General features: G+C 41.2%; 1 protein-coding gene across 5 annotated transcripts in view; it reads right to left on the bottom strand.

Moving 5' to 3' along the window:
• mief2 (mitochondrial elongation factor 2) overlaps positions 1 to 27,822 on the bottom strand; it is a 37,686-nt gene that overhangs the window by 6,144 nt on the left and 3,720 nt on the right. For all 5 annotated transcript variants that reach the window (XM_071390254.1, XM_071390253.1, XM_071390255.1 and 2 more), the window contains 5 exons: positions 27,102 to 27,267; positions 22,116 to 22,222; positions 19,010 to 19,186; positions 12,629 to 12,792; positions 5,931 to 6,083 (listed from right to left, as the gene is read on the bottom strand). In XM_071390254.1, the coding sequence (XP_071246355.1) occupies positions 5,931 to 6,083; positions 12,629 to 12,792; positions 19,010 to 19,186; positions 22,116 to 22,222; positions 27,102 to 27,267 (767 nt within the window). The remainder of the gene's footprint in view (positions 1 to 5,930; positions 6,084 to 12,628; positions 12,793 to 19,009; positions 19,187 to 22,115; positions 22,223 to 27,101; positions 27,268 to 27,822) is intronic.

The raw sequence follows: 27,822 nt of genomic DNA, 5'->3' as shown, positions 1-27,822 counted from the left end.
CCCAGTGACATATCAGTTATATATTAACCCTGACCTTTAACCCCTAACCCTAACTAACACAGTGACATATCAGTTATATATTAACCCTGACCTTTAACCCCTAACCCTAACTAACCCAGTGACATATCAGTTATATATTAACCCTGACCTTTAACCCCTAACTAACAGTGACATATCAGTTATATATTAACCCTGACCTTTAACCCCTAACCCTAACTAACACAGTGACATATCAGTTATATATTAACCCTGACCTTTAACCCCTAACTAACACAGTGACATATCAGTTATATATTAACCCTGACCTTTAACCCCTAACCCTAACTAACACAGTGACATATCAGTTATATATTAACCCTGACCTTTAACCCCTAACCCTAACTAACACAGTGACATATCAGTTATATATTAACCCTAACCTTTAACCCCTAACCCTAACTAACACAGTGACATATCAGTTATATATTAACCCTGACCTTTAACCCCTAACCCTAACTAACACAGTGACATATCCGTTATATATTAACCCTGACCTTTAACCCATAACCTTAACTAACACAGTGACATATCCGTTATATATTAACCCTGACCTTTAACCCCTAACCAACACGGTGACATATCAGTTATGTATTAACCCTGACCTTTAACCCCTAACCCTAGCTAACACAGTGACATATCAGTTATATATTAACCCTGACCTTTAACCCCTAACCCTAGCTAACACAGTGACATATCAGTTATATATTAACCCTGACCTTTAACCCATAACTCTAACTAACACAGTGACATATCAGTGATATATTAACCCTGACCTTTAACCCCTAACCAACACGGTGACATATCAGTTATGTATTAACCCTGACCTTTAACCCCTAACCCTAGCTAACACAGTGACATATCAGTTATATATTAACCCTGACCTTTAACCCCTAACCCTAACTAACACAGTGACATATCAGTTATATATTAACCCTGACCTTTAACCCATAACCTTAACTAACACAGTGACATATCCGTTATATATTAACCCTGACCTTTAACCCCTAACCAACACGGTGACATATCAGTTATGTATTAACCCTGACCTTTAACCCCTAACCCTAGCTAACACAGTGACATATCAGTTATATATTAACCCTGACCTTTAACCCCTAACCCTAACTAACACAGTGACATATCCGTTATATATTAACCCTGACCTTCAACCCCTAACCCTAACTAACACAGTGACATATCAGTTATATATTAACCCTGACCTTTAACCCCTAACCCTAACTAACACAGTGACATATCAGTTATGTATTAACCCTGACCTTTAACCCCTAACCCTAACTAACACAGTGACATATCAGTTATATATTAACCCTGACCTTTAACCCATAACCCTAACTAACCCAGTGACATATCAGTTATATATTAACCCTGACCTTTAACCCCTAACCCTAACTAACACAGTGACATATCAGTTATATATTAACCCTGACCTTTAACCCCTAACCCTAACTAACACAGTGACATATCAGTTATATATTAACCCTGACCTTTAACCCCTAACCCTAACTAACCCAGTGACATATCAGTTATATATTAACCCTGACCTTTAACCCCTAACCCTAACTAACACAGTGACATATCAGTTATATATTAACCCTGACCTTTAACCCATAACCCTAACTAACCCAGTGACATATCAGTTATATATTAACCCTGACCTTTAACCCCTAACCCTAACTAACACAGTGACATATCAGTTATATATTAACCCTGACCTTTAACCCATAACCCTAACTAACACAGTGACATATCAGTTATATATTAACCCTGACCTTTAACCCCTAACCAACACGGTGACATATCAGTTATATATTAACCCTGACCTTTAACCCCTAACACAGTGACATATCAGTTATATATTAACCCTGACCTTTAACCCCTAACACAGTGACATATCAGTTATATATTAACCCTGACCTTTAACCCATAACCTTAACACAGTGACATATCAGTTATATATTAACCCTGACCTTTAACCCCTAACCTTAACACAGAGACATATCAGTTATGTATTAACCCTGACCTTTAACCCCTAACCCTAACTAACACAGTGACATATCCGTTATATATTAACCCTGACCTTTAACCCCTAACCTGACCTTTAACCCCTAACCCTAACTAACACAGTGACATATCAGTTATATATTAACCCTGACCTTTAACCCATAACCCTAACTAACACAGTGACATATCAGTTATATATTAACCCTGACCTTTAACCCCTAACCCTAACTAACACAGTGACATATCAGTTATATATTAACCCTGACCTTTAACCCCTAACCCTAACTAACACAGTGACATATCAGTTATATATTAACCCTGACCATTAACCCATAACCTTAACACAGTGACATATCAGTTATATATTAACCCTGACCTTTAACCCCTAACACAGTGACATATCAGTTATATATTAACCCTGACCTTTAACCCATAACCTTAACACAGTGACATATCAGTTATATATTAACCCTGACCTTTAACCCCTAACCTTAACACAGAGACATATCAGTTATGTATTAACCCTGACCTTTAACCCCTAACCCTAACTAACACAGTGACATATCCGTTATATATTAACCCTGACCTTTAACCCCTAACCTGACCTTTAACCCCTAACCCTAACTAACACAGTGACATATCAGTTATATATTAACCCTGACCTTTAACCCCTAACCCTAACTAACACAGTGACATATCAGTTATATATTAACCCTGACCTTTAACCCCTAACCCTAACTAACACAGTGACATATCCGTTATATATTAACCCTGACCTTTAACCCCTAACCTGACCTTTAACCCCTAACCCTAACTAACACAGTGACATATCAGTTATATATTAACCCTGACCTTTAACCCATAACTCTAACTAACACAGTGACATATCCGTTATATATTAACCCTGACCTTTAACCCCTAACCAACACGGTGACATATCAGTTATGTATTAACCCTGACCTTTAACCCCTAACCCTAGCTAACACAGTGACATATCAGTTATATATTAACCCTGACCTTTAACCCATAACTCTAACTAACACAGTGACATATCAGTGATATATTAACCCTGACCTTTAACCCCTAACCAACACGGTGACATATCAGTTATGTATTAACCCTGACCTTTAACCCCTAACCCTAGCTAACACAGTGACATATCAGTTATATATTAACCCTGACCTTTAACCCCTAACCCTAACTAACACAGTGACATATCAGTTATATATTAACCCTGACCTTTAACCCATAACCTTAACTAACACAGTGACATATCCGTTATATATTAACCCTGACCTTTAACCCCTAACCAACACGGTGACATATCAGTTATGTATTAACCCTGACCTTTAACCCCTAACCCTAGCTAACACAGTGACATATCAGTTATATATTAACCCTGACCTTTAACCCCTAACCCTAACTAACACAGTGACATATCCGTTATATATTAACCCTGACCTTCAACCCCTAACCCTAACTAACACAGTGACATATCAGTTATATATTAACCCTGACCTTTAACCCCTAACCCTAACTAACACAGTGACATATCAGTTATGTATTAACCCTGACCTTTAACCCCTAACCCTAACTAACACAGTGACATATCAGTTATATATTAACCCTGACCTTTAACCCATAACCCTAACTAACCCAGTGACATATCAGTTATATATTAACCCTGACCTTTAACCCCTAACCCTAACTAACACAGTGACATATCAGTTATATATTAACCCTGACCTTTAACCCCTAACCCTAACTAACACAGTGACATATCAGTTATATATTAACCCTGACCTTTAACCCCTAACCCTAACTAACCCAGTGACATATCAGTTAAATATTAACCCTGACCTTTAACCCCTAACCCTAACTAACACAGTGACATATCAGTTATATATTAACCCTGACCTTTAACCCATAACCCTAACTAACCCAGTGACATATCAGTTATATATTAACCCTGACCTTTAACCCCTAACCCTAACTAACACAGTGACATATCAGTTATATATTAACCCTGACCTTTAACCCATAACCCTAACTAACACAGTGACATATCAGTTATATATTAACCCTGACCTTTAACCCCTAACCAACACGGTGACATATCAGTTATATATTAACCCTGACCTTTAACCCCTAACACAGTGACATATCAGTTATATATTAACCCTGACCTTTAACCCCTAACACAGTGACATATCAGTTATATATTAACCCTGACCTTTAACCCATAACCTTAACACAGTGACATATCAGTTATATATTAACCCTGACCTTTAACCCCTAACCTTAACACAGAGACATATCAGTTATGTATTAACCCTGACCTTTAACCCCTAACCCTAACTAACACAGTGACATATCCGTTATATATTAACCCTGACCTTTAACCCCTAACCTGACCTTTAACCCCTAACCCTAACTAACACAGTGACATATCAGTTATATATTAACCCTGACCTTTAACCCATAACCCTAACTAACACAGTGACATATCAGTTATATATTAACCCTGACCTTTAACCCCTAACCCTAACTAACACAGTGACATATCAGTTATATATTAACCCTGACCTTTAACCCCTAACCCTAACTAACACAGTGACATATCAGTTATATATTAACCCTGACCTTTAACCCATAACCTTAACACAGTGACATATCAGTTATATATTAACCCTGACCTTTAACCCCTAACCTTAACACAGAGACATATCAGTTATGTATTAACCCTGACCTTTAACCCCTAACCCTAACTAACACAGTGACATATCCGTTATATATTAACCCTGACCTTTAACCCCTAACCTGACCTTTAACCCCTAACCCTAACTAACACAGTGACATATCAGTTATATATTAACCCTGACCTTTAACCCCTAACCCTAACTAACACAGTGACATATCAGTTATATATTAACCCTGACCTTTAACCCCTAACCCTAACTAACACAGTGACATATCAGTTATATATTAACCCTGACCTTTAACCCCTAACCCAGTGACATATCAGTTATATAATAACCCTGACCTTTAACCCCTAACCTTAACACAGTGACATATCAGTTATATATTAACCCTGACCTTTAACCCCTAACTAACACAGTGACATATCAGTTATATATTAACCCTGACCTTTAACCCCTAACACAGTGACATATCAGTTATATATTAACCCTGACCTTTAACCCCTAACACAGTGACATATCAGTTATATATTAACCCTGACCTTTAACCCCTAACACAGTGACATATCAGTTATATATTAACCCTGACCTTTAACCCCTAACACAGTGACATATCAGTTATATATTAACCCTGACCTTTAACCCCTAACACAGTGACATATCAGTTATATATTAACCCTGACCTTTAACCCCTAACCCTAACTAACACAGTGACATATCAGTTATATATTAACCCTGACCTTTAACCCCTAACCAACACGGTGACATATCAGTTATGTATTAACAATGACCTTTAACCCCTAACCAACACAGTGACATATCAGTTATATATTAACCCTGACCTTTAACCCCTAACCAACACGGTGACATATCAGTTATGTATTAACAATGACCTTTAACCCCTAACCAACACAGTGACATATCAGTTATATATTAACCCTGACCTTTAACCCCTAACCTGACCTTTAACCCCTAACCAACACAGTGACATATCAGTTATATATTAACCCTGACCTTTAACCCCTAACCTGACCTTTAACCCCTAACCTTAACACAGTGACATGACTGACTGAGATATGTAGCTGTCCCACATAGATATCTCTGACTGACTGTTAGTCTCTCTGGATAAGAGTGTCAACTGAATGACTGTGTGTGTGTGTGTGTGTGTGATACCGTATCTCCAGTTTCAGGTCATCTCCTCCGAGGACAGGCCTGACCAGACAGTCAAGAGTGGAGGAGAGAGCCGGCCAGTTCATGGTTTCCATCACAGCCTTACTGAGCATGCTCACCAGCGCCCGGCAGGATAGATACCCTCCTACTAGGAACCTAGAAGAGGAGAGAGAGGAGAGAGAGAGAGACAGAGAGAGAGAGAGAGAGACAAACAGAAAGAGAGACAGTGAGAGAGACAGAGACAGAGAGAGAGACAGAGAGAGAGACAGAGAGAGAGACAGAGAGAGAGAGACAGAGAGAGAGAGACAGAGAGAGAGAGAGACAGAGAGAGAGAGAGACAGAGAGAGAGAGAGAGAGAGAGAGACACACACACACCGATTTACAATTAATAGCTGGGCCAGAAATCTAGAGATCCCTCAAATTCAAATCTGGACCTCCAAGCCAGTTCCACTGCTTTTCCCCCCCATCGTTCCCAAGGACTGATTTAGACCTGGGACATGAGGTCTAGAGAGACAGAGACCTAGTCCAGACAATATGGATAATGATCAGACAGAACAGATTTAAATACCCCTGGTCTAGACAATATGGATAATGATCAGACAGAACAGATTTAAATACCCCTGGTCTAGACAATATGGATAATGATCAGACAGAACAGATTTAAATACCCCTGGTCTAGTCAATATGGATAATGATCAGACAGAACAGATTTAAATACCCCTGGTCCAGACAATATGGATAATGATCAGACAGAACAGATTTAAATACCCCTGGTCCAGACAATATGGATAATGATCAGACAGAACAGATTTAAATACCCCTGGTCTAGTCAATATGGATAATGATCAGACAGAACAGATTTAAATACCCCTGGTCTAGACAATATGGATAATGATCAGACAGAACAGATTTAAATACCCCTGGTCTAGACAATATGGATAATGATCAGACAGAACAGATTTAAATACCCCTGGTCTAGTCAATATGGATAATGATCAGACAGAACAGATTTAAATACCCCTGGTCCAGACAATATGGATAATGATCAGACAGAACAGATTTAAATACCCCTGGTCTAGTCAATATGGATAATGATCAGACAGAACAGATTTAAATACCCCTGGTCTAGTCAACATGGATAATGATCAGACAGAACAGATTTAAATACCCCTGGTCTAGTCAATATGGATAATGATCAGACAGAACAGATTTAAATACCCCTGGTCTAGACAATATGGATAATGATCAGACAGAACAGATTTAAATACCCCTGGTCTAGACAATATGGATAATGATCAGACAGAACAGATTTAAATACCCCTGGTCTAGTCAATATGGATAATGATCAGACAGAACAGATTTAAATACCCCTGGTCTAGACAATATGGATAATGATCAGACAGAACAGATTTAAATACCCCTGGTCTAGTCAATATGGATAATGATCAGACAGAACAGATTTAAATACCCCTGGTCTAGTCAATATGGATAATGATCAGACAGAACAGATTTAAATACCCCTGGTCTAGTCAATATGGATAATGATCAGACAGAACAGATTTAAATACCCCTGGTCTAGACAATATGGATAATGATCAGACAGAACAGATTTAAATACCCCTGGTCCAGTCAATATGGATAATGATCAGACAGAACAGATTTAAATACCCCTGGTCCAGTCAATATGGATAATGATCAGACAGAACAGATTTAAATACCCCTGGTCTAGTCAATATGGATAATGATCAGACAGAACAGATTTAAATACCCCTGGTCTAGTCAATATGGATAATGATCAGACAGAACAGATTTAAATACCCCTGGTCTAGTCAATATGGATAATGATCAGACAGAACAGATTTAAATACCCCTGGTCTAGTCAATATGGATAATGATCAGACAGAACAGATTTAAATACCCCTGGTCTAGTCAATATGGATAATGATCAGACAGAACAGATTTAAATACCCCTGGTCTAGTCAACATGGATAATGATCAGACAGAACAGATTTAAATACCCCTGGTCTAGTCAATATGGATAATGATCAGACAGAACAGATTTAAATACCCCTGGTCTAGTCAATATGGATAATGATCAGACAGAACAGATTTAAATACCCCTGGTCTAGACAATATGGATAATGATCAGACAGAACAGATTTAAATACCCCTGGTCTAGTCAATATGGATAATGATCAGACAGAACAGATTTAAATACCCCTGGTCTAGTCAATATGGATAATGATCAGACAGAACAGATTTAAATACCCCTGGTCTAGTCAATATGGATAATGATCAGACAGAACAGATTTAAATACCCCTGGTCTAGTCAATATGGATAATGATCAGACAGAACAGATTTAAATACCCCTGGTCTAGACAATATGGATAATGATCAGACAGAACAGATTTAAATACCCCTGGTCTAGACAATATGGATAATGATCAGACAGAACAGATTTAAATACCCCTGGTCTAGTCAATATGGATAATGATCAGACAGAACAGATTTAAATACCCCTGGTCTAGACAATATGGATAATGATCAGACAGAACAGATTTAAATACCCCTGGTCTAGTCAATATGGATAATGATCAGACAGAACAGATTTAAATACCCCTGGTCTAGTCAATATGGATAATGATCAGACAGAACAGATTTAAATACCCCTGGTCTAGTCAATATGGATAATGATCAGACAGAACAGATTTAAATACCCCTGGTCTAGTCAATATGGATAATGATCAGACAGAACAGATTTAAATACCCCTGGTCTAGTCAATATGGATAATGATCAGACAGAACAGATTTAAATACCCCTGGTCTAGTCAATATGGATAATGATCAGACAGAACAGATTTAAATACCCCTGGTCTAGTCAATATGGATAATGATCAGACAGAACAGATTTAAATACCCCTGGTCTAGACAATATGGATAATGATCAGACAGAACAGATTTAAATACCCCTGGTCTAGTCAATATGGATAATGATCAGACAGAACAGATTTAAATACCCCTGGTCTAGTCAATATGGATAATGATCAGACAGAACAGATTTAAATACCCCTGGTCTAGTCAATATGGATAATGATCAGACAGAACAGATTTAAATACCCCTGGTCTAGTCAATATGGATAATGATCAGACAGAACAGATTTAAATACCCCTGGTCTAGTCAATATGGATAATGATCAGACAGAACAGATTTAAATACCCCTGGTCTAGTCAATATGGATAATGATCAGACAGAACAGATTTAAATACCCCTGGTCTAGTCAATATGGATAATGATCAGACAGAACAGATTTAAATACCCCTGGTCTAGTCAATATGGATAATGATCAGGTAGAACAGATTTAAATACCCCTGGTCTAGACAATATGGATAATGATCAGACAGAACAGATTTAAATACCCCTGGTCTAGTCAATATGGATAATGATCAGACAGAACAGATTTAAATACCCCTGGTCTAGTCAATATGGATAATGATCAGACAGAACAGATTTAAATACCCCTGGTCTAGTCAATATGGATAATGATCAGACAGAACAGATTTAAATACCCCTGGTCTAGTCAATATGGATAATGATCAGACAGAACAGATTTAAATACCCCTGGTCTAGTCAATATGGATAATGATCAGACAGAACAGATTTAAATACCCCTGGTCTAGTCAATATGGATAATGATCAGACAGAACAGATTTAAATACCCCTGGTCTAGACAATATGGATAATGATCAGACAGAACAGATTTAAATACCCCTGGTCTAGTCAATATGGATAATGATCAGACAGAACAGATTTAAATACCCCTGGTCTAGTCAATATGGATAATGATCAGACAGAACAGATTTAAATACCCCTGGTCTAGTCAATATGGATAATGATCAGACAGAACAGATTTAAATACCCCTGGTCTAGTCAATATGGATAATGATCAGACAGAACAGATTTAAATACCCCTGGTCTAGTCAATATGGATAATGATCAGACAGAACAGATTTAAATACCCCTGGTCTAGTCAATATGGATAATGATCAGACAGAACAGATTTAAATACCCCTGGTCTAGTCAATATGGATAATGATCAGACAGAACAGATTTAAATACCCCTGGTCTAGTCAATATGGATAATGATCAGACAGAACAGATTTAAATACCCCTGGTCTAGACAATATGGATAATGATCAGACAGAACAGATTTAAATACCCCTGGTCTAGTCAATATGGATAATGATCAGACAGAACAGATTTAAATACCCCTGGTCTAGTCAATATGGATAATGATCAGACAGAACAGATTTAAATACCCCTGGTCTAGTCAATATGGATAATGATCAGGTAGAACAGATTTAAATACCCCTGGTCTAGACAATATGGATAATGATCAGACAGAACAGATTTAAATACCCCTGGTCTAGTCAATATGGATAATGATCAGACAGAACAGATTTAAATACCCCTGGTCTAGTCAATATGGATAATGATCAGACAGAACAGATTTAAATACCCCTGGTCTAGTCAATATGGATAATGATCAGACAGAACAGATTTAAATACCCCTGGTCTAGTCAATATGGATAATGATCAGACAGAACAGATTTAAATACCCCTGGTCTAGTCAATATGGATAATGATCAGACAGAACAGATTTAAATACCCCTGGTCTAGTCAATATGGATAATGATCAGACAGAACAGATTTAAATACCCCTGGTCTAGACAATATGGATAATGATCAGACAGAACAGATTTAAATACCCCTGGTCTAGTCAATATGGATAATGATCAGACAGAACAGATTTAAATACCCCTGGTCTAGTCAATATGGATAATGATCAGACAGAACAGATTTAAATACCCCTGGTCTAGACAATATGGATAATGATCAGACAGAACAGATTTAAATACCCCTGGTCTAGTCAATATGGATAATGATCAGACAGAACAGATTTAAATACCCCTGGTCTAGACAATATGGATAATGATCAGACAGAACAGATTTAAATACCCCTGGTCTAGACAATATGGATAATGATCAGACAGAACAGATTTAAATACCCCTGGTCTAGTCAATATGGATAATGATCAGACAGAACAGATTTAAATACCCCTGGTCTAGACAATATGGATAATGATCAGACAGAACAGATTTAAATACCCCTGGTCTAGTCAATATGGATAATGATCAGACAGAACAGATTTAAATACCCCTGGTCTAGTCAATATGGATAATGATCAGACAGAACAGATTTAAATACCCCTGGTCTAGTCAATATGGATAATGATCAGACAGAACAGATTTAAATACCCCTGGTCTAGACAATATGGATAATGATCAGACAGAACAGATTTAAATACCCCTGGTCTAGTCAATATGGATAATGATCAGACAGAACAGATTTAAATACCCCTGGTCTAGTCAATATGGATAATGATCAGACAGAACAGATTTAAATACCCCTGGTCTAGTCAATATGGATAATGATCAGACAGAACAGATTTAAATACCCCTGGTCTAGTCAATATGGATAATGATCAGACAGAACAGATTTAAATACCCCTGGTCTAGACAATATGGATAATGATCAGACAGAACAGATTTAAATACCCCTGGTCTAGTCAATATGGATAATGATCAGACAGAACAGATTTAAATACCCCTGGTCTAGTCAATATGGATAATGATCAGACAGAACAGATTTAAATACCCCTGGTCTAGACAATATGGATAATGATCAGACAGAACAGATTTAAATACCCCTGGTCTAGTCAATATGGATAATGATCAGACAGAACAGATTTAAATACCCCTGGTCTAGTCAATATGGATAATGATCAGACAGAACAGATTTAAATACCCCTGGTCTAGTCAATATGGATAATGATCAGACAGAACAGATTTAAATACCCCTGGTCTAGTCAATATGGATAATGATCAGACAGAACAGATTTAAATACCCCTGGTCTAGTCAATATGGATAATGATCAGACAGAACAGATTTAAATACCCCTGGTCTAGTCAATATGGATAATGATCAGACAGAACAGATTTAAATACCCCTGGTCTAGTCAATATGGATAATGATCAGACAGAACAGATTTAAATACCCCTGGTCTAGACAATATGGATAATGATCAGACAGAACAGATTTAAATACCCCTGGTCTAGACAATATGGATAATGATCAGACAGAACAGATTTAAATACCCCTGGTCTAGTCAATATGGATAATGATCAGACAGAACAGATTTAAATACCCCTGGTCTAGTCAATATGGATAATGATCAGACAGAACAGATTTAAATACCCCTGGTCTAGACAATATGGATAATGATCAGACAGAACAGATTTAAATACCCCTGGTCTAGTCAATATGGATAATGATCAGACAGAACAGATTTAAATACCCCTGGTCTAGTCAACATGGATAATGATCAGACAGAACAGATTTAAATACCCCTGGTCTAGTCAATATGGATAATGATCAGACAGAACAGATTTAAATACCCCTGGTCTAGTCAATATGGATAATGATCAGACAGAACAGATTTAAATACCCCTGGTCTAGTCAATATGGATAATGATCAGACAGAACAGATTTAAATACCCCTGGTCTAGTCAATATGGATAATGATCAGACAGAACAGATTTAAATACCCCTGGTCTAGTCAATATGTAAAGGGTGTTTACCTGTCCCAGTAGCTGCGTCCTCTAGGGAAGTATTCCAGGTTGACCCGTCGGACCATCCAGTGTAGAGGGTGTGTTAGGAGAGTCTCCTCCCCAGGGATCAGTCTCCACAGACTGGGTTCTAGCTGGAGGGGAACCAGCAGGCATGCATGGTCCGCTCTCACCACCTAGACACACACACGACTAGCTTCATCACCACCAACACGACTAGTTTCATCAGCACCAACACGACTAGCTTCATCACCACTGACACGACTAGCTTCATCACCACAACTAGCTTCATCACCACCGACACGACTAGCTTCATCACCACCGACACGACTAGCTTCATCACCACCGACACGACTAGCTTCATCACAACTAGCTTCATCACCACCGACACGACTAGCTTCATCACCACCGACACGACTAGCTTCATCACCACCGACACGACTAGCTTCATCACCACCGACACGACTAGCTTCATCACCACCGACACGACTAGCTTCATCACCACCGACACGACTAGCTTCATCACCACCGACACGACTAGCTTCATCACCACCGACACAACTAGCTTCATCACCACGACTAGCTTCATCACCACCGACACGACTAGCTTCATCACCACCGACACGACTAGCTTCATCACCACCGACACGACTAGCTTCATCACCACCGACACGACTAGCTTCATCACCACCGACACGACTAGCTTCATCACCACCGACACGACTAGTTTCATCAGCACCGACACGACTAGCTTCATCAGCACCGACACGACTAGCTTCATCACCACCGACACGACTAGCTTCATCACCACCGACACGACTAGCTTCATCACCACCGACACGACTAGCTTCATCACCACCGACACGACTAGCTTCATCACCACCGACACGACTAGCTTCATCACCACCGACACGACTAGCTTCATCACCACCGACACGACTAGCTTCATCACCACCGACACGACTAGCTTCATCACCACCGACACGACTAGCTTCATCACCACCGACACGACTAGCTTCATCACCAACGACACGACTAGCTTCATCACCACCGACACGACTAGCTTCATCACCACCGACACGACTAGCTTCATCACCAACGACACGACTAGCTTCGTCAACACCGACACGATTAGCTTCATCACCATCAACAACATTACTAGCTTCATCACCACCAACACAACTAGCTTCATCACCACCAACACAACACGACTAGCTTCATCACCACCAACACGACTAGCTTCATCACCACAACACGACTATTTTCATCACCACAACACGACTAGCTTCATCACCACCAACACGACTAGCTTCATCACCACCAACACAACACGCTTCATCACCACCAACACGACTAGCTTCATCACCACCAACACAACACGCTTCATCACCACCAACACGACTAGCTTCATCACCACCAGCACAACACGACTAGCTTCATCACCACCAACACGACTAGCTTCATCACCACCAACACGACTAGCTTAATCACCACCAACACGACTAGCTTAATCACCAACAAGACTAGCTTCATCACCACCAGCACAACACGACTAGCTTCACCACCAACACAACTAGCTTCACCACCACAACACAACACGCTTCATCACCAACACGACTAGCTTCATCACCACCAGCACAACACGACTAGCTTCATCACCACCAGCACAACTCGACTAGCTTCATCACCACCAGCACAACTCGACTAGCTTCATCACCACCAGCACAACACGACTAGCTTCACCACCACAACACGACTAGCTTCATCACTACCAGCACAACACGACTAGCTTCAACACCACCAACACAACTAGCTTCACCACCACAACACGACTAGCTTCATCACCACCAGCACAACACGACTAGCTTCACCACCACCAACACGACACGACTAGCTTCATCAGCACCAGCACAACACGACTAGCTTCATCAGCACCAGCACAACACGACTAGCTTCATCAGCACCAACACAACACGACTAGCTTCATCACCACCGAAACAACACGACTAGCTTCATCACCACCGACAGGACTAGCTTCATCACCACCACCACAACACGACTAGCTTTATCACCACCACCACAACACGACTAGCTTCATCACCACCAGCACAACTAGCTTCATCACCACCACCACAACACGACTAGCTTCATCACCACCAACACGACACGACTAGCTTCATCAGCACCACCACAACACGACTAGCTTCATCACCACCAGCACAACTCGACTAGCTTCATCACCACCAGCACAACTCGACTAGCTTCATCACCACCAGCACAACACGACTAGCTTCACCACCACCAACACAACTCGACAAGCTTCATCACCACCAGCACAACACGACTAGCTTCACCACCACCAGCACAACACGACTAGCTTCATCACCACCAGCACAACACGACTAGCTTCATCACCACCAGCACAACACGACTAGCTTCATCACCTCCAGCACAACACGACTAGCTTCATGACCACCAACACAACACGACTAGCTTCACCACCACCAACACAACACGACTATCTTCATCACCACCAGCACAACACGACTAGCTTCACCACCACCAACACAACACGACTAGCTTCATCACCACCAGCACAACACGACTAGCTTCATCACCACCAGCACAACACGACTAGCTTCATCACCACCAACACAACTAGCTTCATCACCACCAGCACAACACAACTAACTTCACCACCACAACACGACTAGCTTCATCACCACCAGCACAACACGACTAGCTTCAACACCACCAACACAACTAGCTTCACCACCACAACACGACTAGCTTCATCACCACCAGCACAACACGACTAGCTTCACCACCACCAACACGACACGACTAGCTTCATCAGCACCAGCACAACACGACTAGCTTCATCAGCACCAGCACAACACGACTAGCTTCATCAGCACCAACACAACACGACTAGCTTCATCACCACCGAAACAACACGACTAGCTTCATCACCACCGACAGGACTAGCTTCATCACCACCACCACAACACGACTAGCTTTATCACCACCACCACAACACGACTAGCTTCATCACCACCAGCACAACTAGCTTCATCACCACCACCACAACACGACTAGCTTCATCACCACCAACACGACACGACTAGCTTCATCAGCACCACCACAACACGACTAGCTTCATCACCACCAGCACAACTAGCTTCATCACCACCACCACAACACGACTAGCTTCATCACCACCAACACAACACGACTAGCTTCATCACCACCAGCACAACACGACTAGCTTCATCACCTCCAGCACAACACGACTAGCTTCATCACCCCCAACACAACTAGACTAGCTTCACCACCAACACGACACGACTAGCTTCATCACCACCGACAGGACTAGCTTCATCACCACCAACACGACTAGCTTCATCACCTCCAGCACAACACGACTAGCTTCACCACCACCAACACAACACGACTAGCTTCATCACCACCAACACAACTAGCTTCATCACTACCAACAAGACTAGCTTCATACTGTAATATTGATACTGTAGATCTCCTGTAATATTGATACTGTAGATCTCCTGTAATATTGATACTGTAGATCTCCTGTAATATTGATACTGTAGATCTCCTGTAATATTGATACTGTAGATCTCCTGTAATATTGATACTGTAGATCTCCTGTAATATTGATACTGTAGATCTCCTGTAATATTGATACTGTAGATCTCCTGTAATAGTGATACTGTAGATCTCCTGTAATATTGGTACTGTAGATCTCCTGTAATATTGATACTGTGATATACTGTAGATCTCCTGTAATATTGATACTGTAGATCTCCTGTAATATTGATACTGTAGATCTCCTGTAATATTGATACTGTAGATCTCCTGTAATATTGATACTGTAGATCTCCTGTAATATTGATACTGTAGATCTCCTGTAATATTGATACTGTAGATCTCCTGTAATATTGATACTGTAGATCTCCTGTAATATTGATACTGTAGATCTCCTGTAATATTGATACTGTGATATACTGTAATATTGATACTGTGATATACTGTAATATTGATACTGTAGATCTCCTGTAATATTGATACTGTAGATCTCCTGTAATATTGATACTGTAGATCTCCTGTAATATTGATACTGTAGATCTCCTGTAATATTGATACTGTAGATCTCCTGTAATATTGATACTGTAGATCTCCTGTAATATTGATACTGTAGATCTCCTGTAATATTGATACTGTAGATCTCCTGTAATATTGATACTGTAGATCTCCTGTAATATTGATATTGTAGATCTCCTGTAATATTGATACTGTAGATCTCCTGTAATATTGATACTGTAGATCTCCTGTAATATTGATACTGTAGATCTCCTGTAATATTGATACTGTAGATCTCCTGTAATATTGGTACTGTAGATCTCCTGTAATATTGATACTGTAGATCTCCTGTAATATTGATACTGTAGATCTCCTGTAATATTGATACTGTAGATCTCCTGTAATATTGATACTGTAGATCTCCTGTAATATTGATACTGTAGATCTCCTGTAATATTGATACTGTGATATACTGTAATATTGATACTGTAGATCTCCTGTAATATTGATACTGTAGATCTCCTGTAATATTGATACTGTAGATCTCCTGTAATATTGATACTGTAGATCTCCTGTAATATTGATACTGTAGATCTCCTGTAATATTGATACTGTAGATCTCCTGTAATATTGATACTGTAGATCTCTTGTAATATTGATACTGTAGATCTCCTGTAATAGTGATACTGTAGATCTCTTGTAATATTGATACTGTAGATCTCCTGTAATATTGATACTGTAGATCTCCTGTAATATTGATACTGTAGATCTATTGTAATAGTGATACTGTAGATCTCTTGTAATATTGATACTGTAGATCTCCTGTAATATTGATACTGTAGATCTCCTGTAATATTGATACTGTAGATCTATTGTAATAGTGATACTGTAGATCTCTTGTAATAGTGATACTGTAGATCTCCTGTAATATTGATACTGTAGATCTCTTGTAATATTGATACTGTAGATCTCTTGTAATATTGATACTGTAGATCTCCTGTAATATTGATACTGTAGATCTCCTGTAATATTGATACTGTAGATCTCCTGTAATATTGATACTGTAGATCTCCTGTAATATTGATACTGTAGATCTCCTGTAATATTGATACTGTAGATCTCCTGTAATATTGATACTGTGATATACTGTAGATCTCCTGTAATATTGATACTGTAGATCTCCTGTAATATTGATACTGTAGATCTCCTGTAATATTGATACTGTAGATCTCCTGTAATATTGATACTGTAGATCTCCTGTAATATTGATACTGTAGATCTCCTGTAATATTGATACTGTAGATCTATTGTAATATTGATACTGTAGATCTCCTGTAATATTGATACTGTAGATCTCCTGTAATATTGATACTGTAGATCTCCTGTAATATTGATACTGTAGATCTCCTGTAATATTGATACTGTAGATCTCCTGTAATATTGATACTGTAGATCTCTTGTAATATTGATACTGTAGATCTCTTGTAATATTGATACTGTAGATCTCCTGTAATATTGATACTGTAGATCTCCTGTAATATTGATACTGTAGATCTCCTGTAATATTGATACTGTAGATCTCCTGTAATATTGATACTGTAGATCTCCTGTAATATTGATACTGTAGATCTCCTGTAATATTGATACTGTAGATCTCCTGTAATATTGATACTGTGATATACTGTAGATCTCCTGTAATATTGATACTGTAGATCTCCTGTAATATTGATACTGTAGATCTCCTGTAATATTGATACTGTAGATCTCCTGTAATATTGATACTGTAGATCTCCTGTAATAGTGATACTGTAGATCTCCTGTAATATTGATACTGTAGATCTCCTGTAATATTGATACTGTAGATCTCCTGTAATATTGATACTGTGATATACTGTAATATTGATACTGTAGATCTCCTGTAATATTGATACTGTAGATCTCCTGTAATATTGATACTGTGATATACTGTAGATCTCCTGTAATATTGATACTGTAGATCTCCTGTAATATTGATACTGTAGATCTCCTGTAATATTGATACTGTAGATCTCCTGTAATATTGATACTGTAGATCTCCTGTAATATTGATACTGTAGATCTCCTGTAATATTGATACTGTGATATACTGTAATATCGATATTGCACATTTCGTTGTGAATTCACTGAATTGTTCAGCCCTACTGCCGGCCATTTAGAAAGACACTCTTAATCAGAGTGACTCAGTTAGTCCATTCAACATGAACAATTATTGTGTGTGTGACTGTGTGTGATTCAGCGTGTGATTCAGTGTGGTACCTGTAGGTCGTCGAGCAGGGATCCTCCCAGTGACATCTCTCCCAGCGGCATGTCAGGGTTTGTGGTGTGCAGGAAGCCTTGTACCTCTATACAGATATCTAGAGCTAGACTCTCAGCTCTGTGTACGACCTCTGGGACTAAAGCTGCTCTGGTAGAATAATACTGCTGCAGACGGTCCTATAGAGAGAGAGGTTAGAGGTCAGATATCTAGACTCTCAGCTCTGTGGACGACCTCTGGGACTAAAGCTGCTCTGGTAGAATAATACTGCTGCAGACGGTCCTATAGAGAGAGAGGTTAGAGGTCAGATATCTAGACTCTCAGCTCTGTGGACGACCTCTGGGACTAAAGCTGCTCTGGTAGAATAATACTGCTGCAGACGGTCCTATAGAGAGAGAGGTTAGAGGTCAGATATCTAGACTCTCAGCTCTGTGGACGACCTCTGGGGCTAAAGCTGCTCTGGTAGAATAATACTGCTGCAGACGGTCCTATAGAGAGAGAGGTTAGAGGTCAGATATCTAGACTCTCAGCTCTGTGGACGACCTCTGGGACTAAAGCTGCTCTGGTAGAATAATACTGCTGCAGACGGTCCTATAGAGAGAGAGGTTAGAGGTCAGATATCTAGACTCTCAGCTCTGTGTACGACCTCTGGGACTAAAGCTGCTCTGGTAGAATAATACTGCTGCAGACGGTCCTATAGAGAGAGAGGTTAGAGGTCAGATATCTAGACTCTCAGCTCTGTGGACGACCTCTGGGACTAAAGCTGCTCTGGTAGAATAATACTGCTGCAGACGGTCCTATAGAGAGAGAGGTTAGAGGTCAGATATCTAGACTCTCAGCTCTGTGGACGACCTCTGGGACTAAAGCTGCTCTGGTAGAATAATACTGCTGCAGACGGTCCTATAGAGAGAGAGGTTAGAGGTCAGATATCTAGACTCTCAGCTCTGTGGACGACCTCTGGGGCTAAAGCTGCTCTGGTAGAATAATACTGCTGCAGACGGTCCTATAGAGAGAGAGGTTAGAGGTCAGATATCTAGACTCTCAGCTCTGTGGACGACCTCTGGGACTAAAGCTGCTCTGGTAGAATAATACTGCTGCAGACGGTCCTATAGAGAGAGAGGTTAGAGGTCAGATATCTAGACTCTCAGCTCTGTGGACGACCTCTGGGGCTAAAGCTGCTCTGGTAGAATAATACTGCTGCAGACGGTCCTATAGAGAGAGAGGTTAGAGGTCAGATATCTAGACTCTCAGCTCTGTGGACGAACTCTGGGACTAAAGCTGCTCTGGTAGAATAATACTGCTGCAGACGGTCCTATAGAGAGAGAGGTTAGAGGTCAGATATCTAGACTCTCAGCTCTGTGGACGACCTCTGGGACTAAAGCTGCTCTGGTAGAATAATACTGCTGCAGACGGTCCTATAGAGAGAGAGGTTAGAGGTCAGATATCTAGACTCTCAGCTCTGTGGACGACCTCTGGGACTAAAGCTGCACTCAGCTGAATCAAGTGCACCTGCCTCCAACAGGGCTGCTGAATCAAGTGCACCTGCCTCCAACAGGGCTGCTGAATCAAGTGCACCTGCCTCCAACAGGGCTGCTGAATCAAGTGCACCTGCCTCCAACAGGGCTGCTGAATCAAGTGCACCTGCCTCCAACAGGGCTGCTGAATCAAGTGCACCTGCCTCCAACAGGGCAGCTGAATCAAGTGCAACTGCCTCCAACAAGGCTGCTGAATCAAGTCCACCTGCCTCCAACAGGGCTGCTGAATCAAGTGCACCTGCCTCCAACAGGGCAGCTGAATCAAGTGCACCTGCCTCCAACAAGGCTGCTGAATCAAGTGCACCTGCCTTCAACAGGGCTGCTGAATCAAGTGCACCTGCCTCCAACAGGGCTGCTGAATCAAGTGCACCTGCCTCCAACAGGGCTGTTGAATCAAGTGCACCTGCCTCCAACAGGGCTGCTGAATCAAGTGCACCTGCCTCCAACAGGGCAGCTGAATCAAGTGCACCTGCCTCCAACAGGGCTGCTGAATCAAGTGCACCTGCCTCCAACAGGGCAGCTGAATCAAGTGCAATTGCCTCCAACAGGGCTGCTGAATCAAGTGCACCTGCCTCCAACAGGGCTGCTGAATCAAGTGCACCAGCCTCCAACAGGGCAGCTGAATCAAGTGCACCTGCCTCCAACAGGGCAGCTGAATCAAGTGCACCTGCCTCCAACAGCGCTGCTGAATCAAGTGCACCTGCCACCAACAGGGCTGCTGAATCAAGTCCACCTGCCTCCAACAGGGCTGCTGAATCAAGTGCACCTGCCTCCAACAGGGCTGCTGAATCAAGTGGACCTGCCTCCAACAGGGCTGCTGAATCAAGTGCACCTGCCTCCAACAGGGCAGCTGAATCAAGTGCACCTGCCTCCAACAGGGCAGCTGAATCAAGTGCACCTGCCTCCAACAGGGCTGCTGAATCAAGTGCACCTGCCTCCAACAGGGCAGCTGAATCAAGTGCAACTGCCTCCAACAGGGCTGCTGAATCAAGTGCACCTGCCTCCAACAGGGCTGCTGAATCAAGTGCACCTGCCTCCAACAGGGCTGCTGAATCAAGTGCACCTGCCTCCAACAGGGCAGCTGAATCAAGTGCACCAGCCTCCAACAGGGCTGCTGAATCAAGTGCACCTGCCACCAACAGACTAATTCAATAACAGGAGTGTAGGTCCTCAACCCGTTTTTCCACATTTTGTTACGTTACAGCCTTATTCTAAAATGGATTACATAGTTTCTAGCCCCCTCATCAATCTATACACAATACCTCGTAATGACAAAGCAAAAAAAGGTTTTAGGAATTTTTACAAATTTATTCAGAATAAAAAACAGAAATACGTTAAATAGCCTATGTTTTATTTCATAACTTTTAGAATAAAAGGCTGTAATGTAACATGTGGACAAATGGGTTTTCGTGGTGTTGTCCCAAGCAGGATTCGAACCCACGATCCTTGACGTTGCACGTACCACGGCTCTACCAATTGGGCCACACGATCAGATCGCACACAGTCATGTTGACGCAATGCAGTCAGGCAGGAACGCCGACGTAGACTCCTGGCTAGAGGTCAAGGGTCATACCTGCAGGGTGAGAGACAGCTGTAGGCTCTTGGGTCTCTGCGACTCTGCTGCTTTGACAGGCTTCTCGATCAGACTAGACTTCTGCTGCTGAGGCTGGCACAGGTCAGCTAGAAAGAGAGGAGAGGATGGGGTGAGAAAGAGAGAGGGGAGAGGGAAAGGAGGAAAGAGAGGAAAGAGAATGGCCGTGTCGGAGAGCATTAAAACCCTGATGCATCATGGGTAAATTGTGACTGACTGATCTACGAATAATGAGTAATTATTTATGACTCAAGGTGGTTTGTAGATCAGAAGACGGCTCCGACGCCCAACGAGTCTTTAGTGGTAATCAGTGTCCTGTACCTTTCTGGATCATTAGTGGTAATCAGTGTCCTGTACCTTTCTGGATCATTAGTGGTAATCAGTGTCCTGTACCTTTCTGGATCATTAGTGGTAATCAGTGTCCTGTACCTTTCTGGATCATTAGTGGTAATCAGTGTCCTGTACCTTTCTGGATCATTAGTGGTAATCAGTGTCCTGTACCTTTCTGGATCATTAGTGGTAATCAGTGTCCTGTACCTTTCTGGATCATTAGTGGTAATCAGTGTCCTGTACCTTTCTGGATCATTAGTGGTGATCAGTGTCCTGTACCTTTCTGGATCATTAGTGGTAATCAGTGTCCTGTACCTTTCTGGATCATTAGTGGTAATCAGTGTCCTGTACCGTTCTGGATCATTAGTGGTAATCAGTGTCCTGTACCTTTCTGGATCATTAGTGGTAATCAGTGTCCTGTACCTTTCTGGATCATTAGTGGTAATCAGTGTCCTGTACCTTTCTGGATCATTAGTGGTAATCAGTGTCCTGTACCTTTCTGGATCATTAGTGGTAATCAGTGTCCTGTACCTTTCTGGATCATTAGTGGTAATCAGTGTCCTGTACCTTTCTGGATCATTAGTGGTAATCAGTGTCCTGTACCTTTCTGGATCATTAGTGGTAATCAGTGTCCTGTACCGTTCTGGATCATTAGTGGTGTGGTAATCAGTGTCATGTACCGTTCTGGATCATTAGTGGTAATCAGTGTCCTGTACCTTTCTGGATCATTAGTGGTAATCAGTGTCCTGTACCTTTCTGGATCATTAGTGGTAATCAGTGTCCTGTACCGTTCTGGATCATTAGTGGTAATCAGTGTCCTGTACCTTTCTGGATCATTAGTGGTAATCAGTGTCCTGTACCTTTCTGGATCATTAGTGGTAATCAGTGTCCTGTACCTTTCTGGATCATTAGTGGTAATCAGTGTCCTGTACCTTTCTGGATCATTAGTGGTAATCAGTGTCCTGTACCTTTCTGGATCATTAGTGGTAATCAGTGTCCTGTACCTTTCTGGATCATTAGTGGTAATCAGTGTCCTGTACCTGTCTGGATCATTAGTGGTAATCAGTGTCCTGTACCTTTCTGGATCATTAGTGGTGTGGTAATCAGTGTCCTGTACCTTTCTGGATCATTAGTGGTAATCAGTGTCCTGTACCTTTCTGGATCATTAGTGGTAATCAGTGTCCTGTACCTTTCTGGATCATTAGTGGTAATCAGTGTCCTGTACCGTTCTAGATCATTAGTGGTAATCAGTGTCCTGTACCGTTCTAGATCATTAGTGGTAATCAGTGTCCTGAACCTTTCTGGATCACTAGTGGTAATCAGTGTGCTGTACCTTTCTGGATCATTAGTGGTAATCAGTGTCCTGTACCTTTCTGGATCATTAGTGGTAATCAGTGTCCTGTACCTTTCTGGATCATTAGTGGTGTGGTAATCAGTGTCCTGTACCTTTCTGGATCATTAGTGGTAATCAGTGTCCTGTACCTTTCTGGATCATTAGTGGTAATCAGTGTCCTGTACCTTTCTGGATCATTAGTGGTAATCAGTGTCCTGTACCTTTCTGGATCATTAGTGGTAATCAGTGTCCTGTACCTTTCTGGATCATTAGTGGTAATCAGTGTCCTGTACCTTTCTGGATCATTAGTGGTAATCAGTGTCCTGTACCTTTCTGGATCATTAGTGGTAATCAGTGTCCTGTACCTGTCTGGATCATTAGTGGTAATCAGTGTCCTGTACCTTTCTGGATCATTAGTGGTGTGGTAATCAGTGTCCTGTACCTTTCTGGATCATTAGTGGTAATCAGTGTCCTGTACCTTTCTGGATCATTAGTGGTAATCAGTGTCCTGTACCTTTCTGGATCATTAGTGGTAATCAGTGTCCTGTACCTTTCTGGATCATTAGTGGTAATCAGTGTCCTGTACCTTTCTGGATCATTAGTGGTAATCAGTGTCCTGTACCTTTCTGGATCATTAGTGGTAATCAGTGTCCTGTACCTTTCTGGATCATTAGTGGTAATCAGTGTCCTGTACCTTTCTGGATCATTAGTGGTAATCAGTGTCCTGTACCGTTCTAGATCATTAGTGGTAATCAGTGTCCTGTACCGTTCTAGATCATTAGTGGTAATCAGTGTCCTGAACCTTTCTGGATCATTAGTGGTAATCAGTGTGCTGTACCTTTCTGGATCATTAGTGGTAATCAGTGTCCTGTACCTTTCTGGATCATTAGTGGTAATCAGTGTCCTGTACCTTTCTGGATCATTAGTGGTGTGGTAATCAGTGTCCTGTACCTTTCTGGATCATTAGTGGTAATCAGTGTCCTGTACCGTTCTGGATCATTAGTGGTAATCAGTGTCCTGTACCGTTCTGGATCATTAGTGGTAATCAGTGTCCTGTACCTTTCTGGATCATTAGTGGTAATCAGTGTCCTGTACCTTTCTGGATCATTAGTGGTAATCAGTGTCCTGTACCGTTCTAGATCATTAGTGGTAATCAGTGTCCTGTACCGTTCTAGATCATTAGTGGTAATCAGTGTCCTGAACCTTTCTGGATCATTAGTGGTAATCAGTGTGCTGTACCTTTCTGGATCATTAGTGGTAATCAGTGTCCTGTACCTTTCTGGATCATTAGTGGTAATCAGTGTCCTGTACCTTTCTGGATCATTAGTGGTGTGGTAATCAGTGTCCTGTACCTTTCTGGATCATTAGTGGTAATCAGTGTCCTGTACCGTTCTGGATCATTAGTGGTAATCAGTGTCCTGTACCGTTCTGGATCATTAGTGGTAATCAGTGTCCTGTACCTTTCTGGATCATTAGTGGTAATCAGTGTGCTGTACCTTTCTGGATCATTAGTGGTAATCAGTGTCCTGTACCTTTCTGGATCATTAGTGGTAGTCAGTGTCCTGTACCTTTCTGGATCATTAGTGGTAATCAGTATCCTGTACCTTTCTGGATCATTAGTGGTAATCAGTGTCCTGTACCTTTCTGGATCATTAGTGGTAATCAGTGTCCTGTACCTTTCTGGATCATTAGTGGTGTGGTAATCAGTGTCCTGTACCTTTCTGGATCATTAGTGGTAATCAGTGTCCTGTACCTTTCTGGATCATTAGTGGTAATCAGTATCCTGTACCTTTCTGGATCATTAGTGGTAATCAGTGTCCTGTACCTTTCTGGATCATTAGTGGTAATCAGTGTCCTGTACCTTTCTGGATCATTAGTGGTGTGGTAATCAGTGTCCTGTACCTTTCTGGATCATTAGTGGTAATCAGTGTCCTGTACCTTTCTGGATCATTAGTGGTAATCAGTGTCCTGTACCTTTCTGGATCATTAGTGGTGTGGTAATCAGTGTCCTGTACCTTTCTGGATCATTAGTGGTGTGGTAATCAGTGTCCTGTACCTTTCTGGATCATTAGTGGTAATCAGTGTCCTGTACCTTTCTGGATCATTAGTGGTAATCAGTGTCCTGTACCGTTCTGGATCATTAGTGGTAATCAGTGTCCTGTACCGTTCTGGATCATTAGTGGTAATCAGTGTCCTGTACCTTTCTGGATCATTAGTGGTAATCAGTGTCCTGTACCTTTCTGGATCATTAGTGGTAATCAGTGTCCTGTACCTTTCTGGATCATTAGTGGTGGTGTAATCAGTGTCCTGTACCTTTCTGGATCATTAGTGGTAATCTGTGTCCTGTACCTTTCTGGATCATTAGTGGTAATCAGTGTCCTGTACCTTTCTGGATCATTAGTGGTAATCAGTGTCCTGTACCTTTCTGGATCATTAGTGGTAATCAGTGTCCTGTACCTTTCTGGATCATTAGTGGTAATCAGTGTCCTGTACCTTTCTGGATCATTAGTGGTAATCAGTGTCCTGTACCTTTCTGGATCATTAGTGGTAATCGGTGTCCTGTACCTTTCTGGATCATTAGTGGTAATCAGTGTCCTGTACCTTTCTGGATCATTAGTGGTAATCGGTGCCCTGTACCTTTCTGGATCATTAGTGGTAATCGGTGTCCTGTACCTTTCTGGATCATTAGTGGTAATCGGTGTCCTGTACCTTTCTGGATCATTAGTGGTCATCGGTGTCCTGTCCCTTTCTGGGTCATTAGTGGTAATCGGTGTCCTGTACCTTTCTGGATCATTAGTGGTAATCAGTGTCCTGTACCTTTCTGGATCATTAGTGGTGTGGTAATCAGTGTCCTGTACCTTTCTGGATCATTAGTGGTAATCAGTGTCCTGTACCTTTCTGGATCATTAGTGGTAATCGGTGTCCTGTACCTTTCTGGATCATTAGTGGTAATCAGTGTCCTGTACCTTTCTGGATCATTAGTGGTAATCAGTGTCCTGTACCTTTCTGGATCATTAGTGGTAATCAGTGTCCTGTACCTTTCTGGATCATTAGTGGTAATCAGTGTCCTGTACCTTTCTGGATCATTAGTGGTAATCAGTGTCCTGTACCTTTCTGGATCATTAGTGGTGTGGTGATCAGTGTCCTGTACCTTTCTGGATCATTAGTGGTAATCAGTGTCCTGTACCTTTCTGGATCATTAGTGGTGTGGTAATCAGTGTCCTGTACCTTTCTGGATCATTAGTGGTAATCAGTGTCCTGTACCTTTCTGGATCATTAGTGGTGTGGTAATCAGTGTCCTGTACCTTTCTGTGGCTTGGTTGCCTTGGCGACGTGTTTCATGACCACACTCTCCAGCCCCTTCCTTATGGACTTGGGGGAGGCGGAGACTAAGCTAAGCTCCTCCCAGCTCTCTGACATCTTCTGTTCCACCTTCTCGTCCTCCGCCGCTCTGCCTGCGCGTTCTATCAACTACGGACACACACATTATAAACCTGAACTTCCATCGTTCAGATACACACATTATAAACCTGAACTTCCATCGTTCAGACACACACATTATAAACCTGAACTTCCCTCGTTCAGACACACACATTATAAACCTGAACTTCCCTCGTTCAGACACACACATTATAAACCTGAACTTCCCTCGTTCAGACACACACATTATAAACCTGAACTTCCATCGTTCAGACACACATTATAAACCTGAACTTCCCTCGTTCAGACACACACATTATAAACCTGAACTTCCATCGTTCAGACACACACATTATAAACCTGAACTTCCCTCGTTCAGACACACACATTATAAACCTGAACTTCCCTCGTTCAGACACACACATTATAAACCTGAACTTCCATCGTTCAGACACACACATTATAAACCTGAACTTCCCTCGTTCAGACACACATTATAAACCTGAACTTCCCTCGTTCAGACACACAGATTATAAACCTGAACTTCCATCGTTCAGACACACACATTATAAACCTGAACTTCCATCGTTCAGACACACACATTAT

This window comes from Salvelinus alpinus, chromosome 2, assembly GCF_045679555.1.
Source record: "Salvelinus alpinus chromosome 2, SLU_Salpinus.1, whole genome shotgun sequence".
In the NCBI taxonomy this organism is placed as follows: domain Eukaryota; kingdom Metazoa; phylum Chordata; class Actinopteri; order Salmoniformes; family Salmonidae; genus Salvelinus; species Salvelinus alpinus.
The sequence above is the reverse complement of the archived record's forward strand: the minus strand, read 5'-3'. Positions and strand labels throughout refer to the sequence as shown.